The 7083-nt window shown below is 47.1% G+C and overlaps 1 protein-coding gene across 5 annotated transcripts in view; it reads left to right on the forward strand.

Annotated features, from left to right (window-relative positions):
- The window catches only part of PAX7 (paired box 7), a 100671-nt gene extending 100258 nt beyond the window's left edge, over positions 1-413 (forward strand). For all 5 annotated transcript variants that reach the window (XM_084495382.1, XM_084495384.1, XM_084495383.1 and 2 more), the window contains exon 10: positions 29-413. In XM_084495382.1, the coding sequence (XP_084351508.1) occupies positions 29-144 (116 nt within the window). In that variant the 3' untranslated portion in view covers positions 145-413. The remainder of the gene's footprint in view (positions 1-28) is intronic.
- Positions 414-7083: the final 6670 nt, after the last annotated feature.

Below are 7083 nucleotides of genomic sequence, written 5' to 3' on the forward strand. Positions count from 1 at the left end.
CCTCCTTCCCCTCCCTCCCCCACTTCAGCTGCTGTTGATTATTTGGCCAAGAACGTGAGCCTGTCTACACAGCGTAGGATGAAGCTGGGAGAACATTCAGCTGTTCTGGGTCTCCTACCAGTAGAGACAGGCCAAGCTTACTGAAGAGTCCGACTGTGCCAACAACCCACTCCAGCAACTTGGTACCACTGGAGAAAACACCACCAGCCTTCCAGAGATCTGCCTGTACCCGGACCCTACTCCTTCCCAATTCCCTTCCACCTCGCACCAAATTGAGCTGTGAAGGAGACAGAAACGATGGGGAGGGGTCTCCAAGTATCCAGCTCCTCCCAGAGCACTCAGAGGCAAGCCTGGCCTCAATGACCTGACTTCTGTGGCCAGAGACAATGGGTTGGGTACATTTATTAACCCTGAGTTCATGCCCTCCCTCTAACCTACCTGGCCATGGCATTTTGCCCACACTTAAGGACTTTCCATTGATCTAGGTAGCTGGCATAGTCAAAGCCAAATTGATCTTTTTTTTCCTTTGTAAAAAAAAAAAAAAAAAGAAATGTTTCATTTTGTTTCCTTTTCTTTCCATTGGTGTAAATTTGGTGAATGTTGTATACGAAGGAATAACCAAGCTGATCGTTAAGGATGATATAATAGGGACCACAGAAGGCCTATGGACCAAATATACGAACTTGTTTAAAAACAAACAAACAAACAAAAATCATAAACATAAATTAAAGAGACAGCAGATTTCCCCACCCCACTCTACCCTTCTATTCTCACTGATGGCTTCCCAAAGCAGGGCCAAGGCAGGCCAGATTGCTGCTAAGCAGGGGCAGGATGTAAGTCTGTCCAGCCTGGGACCTTTGGAAAATGTAAATGTAAATTGCTGCATGAGGACTGGAGATTATGGGCACAGGCACAAGCAACATTTACATTTCCTCTTAGGGACCAAGTTAGACCTGATTATCACTGAAAAGACATGGGCTTCAGATAGCAGCTGCAGATGTGATAGCAAACTCTGGCCTTGCATGCACAGAGGAAGGACATTGGATACAGCTGAGTATGTTGGAGCTTTTGCCCATCCAGTCGAGAAGGATGAGGACTGTCACGGCCCTTCTTTTACTCAGTGGGAGAGAAGTTTGCCGTGAGAGCAAAGACAGGAGAGGGAAGAGTCAAAGATGTTTGTTAGCTGCCTGCTTGCAGGGGTCAGTGTGCAAAACTGTGTTCTTCTACAAGGAAAGGGCCACCTGAAAGAAAATGGTGCTTCTTCTGAAGGTGCTGTCCTGCAGCTGCCTGTCCCAGGGGAATGGATATGGATGTGGAGTCAGAGGGGAGATGGCCTGAAGAGTCTTTAACAGCATCTAGGAACAAAACGCGCTCTCTGCCCACAACATTGCACCTGTTTGTACTGCAGAAGAAAGTACTGTTTACCTTACTGATGGCATTTTGTATCCTCCAGCTACCAGGAGAAATGCTTGCCCCTGTCCATCCTCCCTGCTCTTCCCTCATCCCTCTCATTTTGCGTCCTCTTCTGTACAATGTGATCTCTCAGCTCCTTCCCTCTGCTTTTCACTTTGGTGCTGGAGACTCTCCCTCTCTAAGCTAGATCTTGTTTTCTGGATTTATCACCCCATTTTTCTGTAGAAGCCAGTGCTCTTGCTTTTGTATCAGCTCACAATTCTGCTCATCACACTGCTCAGATAAAAGAAACCCACAATAAGAAGTTATTGCTAAGTCATGAACCACATGGGGTTTTAGTTTCCCTTCTGCATGTGGTAACGATCTTTGACAATTCTTAAGCAGATCTCAAATATATATATAGGCTTTTTTTCCCTCATCTCCTTGTATCCAGAGGGCTTGCTTCAAGAACACCCTGAAATTTGACCTGGAGACAATGAGGAAAGCTGCCCCTGAGACAACCACCCCTGAGACAACCATCTTGATCCACAGAATCCGTGCCAGCCAGTGGCCGATTTGTAAAGTCCCATGGCAACAGGCAGTACACAGAGTCATCTACAGTCTGCTTACTATTTTATATGTCTACTTAGGAAACATCCTAAAGGATAACAAATACCTGCTTCTGCCCACTGGAGATAACGGGACCACATGGTCAGATGAGTTCTGGTCTAGCATATGTTCCTAGGGCCCGGTTGTTAAAGGAGACACTTCTGCCATGCCCTGTTCTGTTACTGCTGTTTCTTCCATTCTTTCCAAATAATCTGATCTTGTTTTTGCAGCTGAAACAACATTTTTCTGGGGAACTGTCCCCTGCCTTGCCCCAACATCATTTATCATGAACGACCAAGGCGCTTTCTTTTGAGCCATGTGGGCAAGTACCTGTTGGGACCAAAGCAGAGTTTTGTTTCTTATGTTGCTCAGCATCCTATCAGATCCACATGTGGCTTTGATCAGCTCTGCTGTATGGGTGTGACAGAGCCTGCTCTACATTCCTGGAAGTGTGTTAATACACCAGCTTGGCCGTTCTGCCTCACACTCACCTGCATGTGGCTGTGCAGGAGCTGAGAGGGTGACAACTGCAGGCTGCATTACTGTCATTTATACTGCAGAGACCCTGGTTCAGCCTCTGCTTGTCTGGCTGTATCACACATAAATCTTCCCTAGTTGCAAGAGACTTCCCCTGGGTCACAAAGCTTTGGAGCACTTGTAGCTTGCATTCTTCGCTTCCTTTCTCAGGCTAGTATATTGCAGCTACAGCTGGATGAACAGGTAAGGCACTGATTTCCTTGAGGTGACTGAAGAGCCAAAATGAAGGGACCAGTCACATTACCTTGAGCATCTCCCTGCTTTGTGCCAGTTTGGAATCTTGGAAAGCAACAAAAGATGCCGTTCCGTGTTCTTAATGCTTTAGAGATGATCTGAGAGAGAAATCCCTTTTGAAATCCAATCCTGGCTTAAATGTCATTCCCAAGAACAATCACCTTCTGTGACTGTCACAGCTGAACTGGGGGATTGAGAGCAAGGGTGTCTGTGGTGGACACCAGCCTAGGGATTAATGCCTGAAACACCTGTTTGAATTTGCTCCTGTGTGTCAGCATCATTCTGAGCTGACTGCTAAAACAACAGAGCACATGATTTTCTTGTTTACCACAAATAATATTAAAGAGGCCAAATGCTGATCATCTCTGGTCTCAGAGCACCTTCAAGTCTCCAGCCCCATGCATCTCCTTGCCACCAGGAAGCAGAGTCTGCAGACAGTGACTGCTGGCCCTGTACCTGCCCTGGATGTTTGTAATCCCTTCTTGTATCCCTGGTACTTGACACTGAAATTTCTGACCAAATGCATTCCTAGCTGCCTGCTAAACTGGAAGGAAAGCTTCAGTTTGTTATGAGAATTGCTTGTCCGCAACTGCCACTAGCAAAAACCTGTCAGCTCTCCTCTCGCCTCCACTGTCCTATTTTCCAGTTGTGCATACCCATGCACGTAGCCCACCTCCCAAGCATCCTCGAAGAGCGGACAGTCAGTCCTAGCAGCAAGTGTGTTCTTGAGCAGGACTTCAGAGCTCAGAGCCGAGTACAGGACCCTGCAAGTAAAATGTCTTAAAAAGAGGGAGCACTGCAGAAACCTGCTTGCCACTTAGCTTCACCAGAAAGTCCATGAACACCCGGGCACTGCTGTAAATAGAGTTCTTAGAGGAATATGAAAAACGCCCCATGCTAGTGCAAATAGCTATTCTCTGACCTTTCCCTTGTGGTCGCACTTTGTACATTAGTTGGAAATTTGGTCATGTGCTGTATGTTTATAGAAAGTTGACATTTTTTTATACTAAAACCACAGTGAGTACCGTGCTAGTTAAAAAAAAATAATAAAAAAAAAGGGGGTGGGAAGGGCAAAATGTAGAAATTTGCCTATCGTGTGTTTTCAAAATACATTCCAGAATCTTTGGGGTGGGATGGGTTTGATTTGAGGATTTTTTTGGTTTCTTTGTTTTGTTTTAAGGTACATTCATGTATGAAAGTCAAAGTATTTTTTGTTTTGTTTTGTTTTATGGATTGCCAACCTCAGTTCTGCTGAAAGAAACAAACTCAGGGGGTAGGGTGGGACAGAACAGAGGGAGGTGCCGTAAAGGCGAAACAAAACCGAGCATGGAAGAGCAGCAATCGGCAACAGGCAAGCAAGCCATGGACAGCGGGACCCTGAAGAATGTGCGGCCGTGGTCGCTTGAAGCAGACCAAACAGGGACTGAGCAGACACTCACCCACTGGTGACTCTGAGGGTGCCTAGGGATCCAAAACCGGTTACGCACCTCGCACAAAGAAGCCACCAAGTGATGTGATGCACTCCAGAGCCGTTCTCTCAGGTCGACATTTCTTCGTGCCTGCAGATGAGAACTGACAGCCTTGGGGGAATGCAGAACCGCCAAGTGGGTTTCTTGTACCTCCCCGCACCCCTCCTTCACCTCTCAACACCATCCTGAGACCACAGAATGGACATTTCCTCACTGTGTCCAGTAGCTCAGCAGATTGGCTCCTGTTGCTCAGAGACTTTGTGTATTTAATGCTTCTAACCCGTCATCCCTAACACCTCCATATACCCACCTGGGGAATATCTACATAGCACTATAGGACATTCCTTATTCCTAGTAACTGCGAATATGTTGCTTCTGTGTTTGACTCATAGCCATTTTGCTCCATGTGTAAGCCTGCGTGTGAGTATGTGTGCGTGTGTGCCTGCGTGCGTGCGTGTGTATATATATAATCGCACCATAATTTATTCAGCTATATGGAGTAGTATAGTAGAAAGAGAAACTGGTATTTGCTTTAACTACCTGCTGCCTGTAGGTGTCTCTCTGTAACTCAGGCATAACTGTTATACATTAAAAAAAAAAAAAAAATTAAAAGTGTCTTTAGGTGGCTTGTTTGCTTAACTCATTCTGCAGCATGCCAGGAACAAGGAGAAAAGGTGGTAAATCACAAATAGTTACCCACACACAAATTACAGATCTTTTTGCTAAAAAAAAAAGCAAAATTATGGGCTTTGTTCCTTAATGAAAATGCAGAAAAACGACACAAATAAATGAAATATTTAATTTCACTGTGACTTTTCACAAGGGAAGGACAATTACCTGGCCTGTTCTAAATACAACCATTTCCTTATGCATTCGTTTTCAGCAACTGATTGCAGGGGCAGAGGCAGGCAGGCAGTGTGGGCTGGGTTGGGACCAGGCTGCCACATTAACTCCAGCTCTGCAGGCACCTGGCTTTCGTTAGAGGGCAAAGCACAGCATCAACAAGCGGAAAAATATTTTGAAACTCTATGGAGCAATACATGGCTTGGGGCTTCAGCAATTGGTAATAAAGCATTTCGCCTTTAAACAAAGCACTGAATTCAAAAGCAATTTCCATCTGAAGATGTTTTGGCTCTCTGTAAAATAAGTTGATCCTCATCCAAGTGGTGCTGGACCAATATGTGCACAGAGAAACCAGGGTAATTAGGTGCTGACTTTTTTTTTTTTTTTTTTTTCTGGTTGCTTTTCAGCAGAGGGATCAATCCACAAAGGGGCAGTGGGAGCTGACTGCCTTCCCCAGCCCAGCTGAGATCAGTGTTAGATAACATACTAAACATGTGATGGGATGCTGCTCATGCATTTGTCTCTTGTGAGCAAAAGAGGCAGCAATCTGCCTGGCTGGAGTCTTGCATCAGCACAAGACGAATCAGTGGAGGCACATGGGCTGTTGTGTTTGCAAACACTGCCAGCAGCACACCTTGTGCACACCACCACATGCAGCTAGCTTCAGAGTCAGTTGCTGAGATCCTGTCTTAAAAATATCCTGCTCCCCTTGGTGCTGTCTTTGAGGAAACACTGAGCCCAGAGCCCTGGATTTGGGCAGAAATCTTCACTGAAGTTGTGCGGTGTTCTCTGCCTTCCCAGGGGACTCCGAAGCTGTTCTTAGCACACAGCAAAGCTCCCTCCAGGTTGGGTGGGCTTCAAACCCTGGCCACTGCCTTCCTTCCCATCAAACATGCAAGGGAACACACCAGCCTGGGGCCAGCCACCCCAGGAGGTGGCTTTGTGGTGGGCTTGGTTTGCAGCAGGGCAGTGGGCTGGGGGCTGTGGTGGGCTCTACCAAGCTCTGGGAGCATGAATGGAGAAAAAATTCACGCATGATGGCAAAGGTGCTGTGATGTCAGAAAAGCTCTTTTTTGTGTGTGATGACATGAGAAACAAAAAGGCCACCTTTGGGAAAGAATCATACTAAATTTTAACAGCCGGAGCAGGGATGCTAGCACCAGCTTCTTAGCTGCATCTGAGGGGAACTATATCCTAGGTGTGCTAATTTTATCCACACAGAACACCCTTTCCACCCTAGATGCACTCTCACTGCTGCAGTTCACCCAGCAGCCGGCTCATTTTGGCAGTGGCTCAGCGGGCCACACTGTGTTCACACAGGGATTTGTATGGGCAGTGCGAAGAGCAGGTGACTGTCATTTCCTAGGAGCCCTAAAACGACATCATATCTAGCCACATCCCTTTTCTAAAATCTGCACTGAGCTGCCACTGGAAGGTAACAGCTTTGTGCCTCCCCACCAGCCCTCCCAGAAACAGCTTTGCTCCAGCACTGGTCACGTCCAGGCGCTGTTGCCGCCGGCCCTGCAGTTGCAAGCGTTTCAACACTGCCCTCAACTGTTCCCTGAGCTCCTTGTCCTCTCTCCTAATGACTCAAACCTTATCTGAGGAACACAGGATATTTCCCAGGCCTTGCCAGAGCCTATCTATTGCCCTCTGAAAGACATCAAGGGTGCAAGCTGGCCCACGAGGGAGCTGCTCTAGGCCGATAGAGCTCCAGCTACAAGTATCACCAGTCAATTATGGCTCTAAGCTGTCATCAACTTTAATCTGCTGATAAGCCGGTGATAAATCAAATTCAAGTCAATTTGACACCAGCTGTTAACTTTTGCAAGTGCACTGCATCCTGCAGGCTGGGGACGGGCAAGTGCGAGGTGCCCAGGGGTCACCGTGTCAAGTCTGTGTGGAGTCAGATCTTGGGACACCCGGGCATGTATGTGCTGCACGGACATTCCCCTGGACCACTGCAGTCACCCCTCTGCAGCTGGGGAAGGCACAGGAG

Source organism: Aythya ferina (genome assembly GCF_964211825.1).
Source record: "Aythya ferina genome assembly, chromosome: 21".
NCBI classification, from domain to species: Eukaryota; Metazoa; Chordata; class Aves; order Anseriformes; family Anatidae; genus Aythya; species Aythya ferina.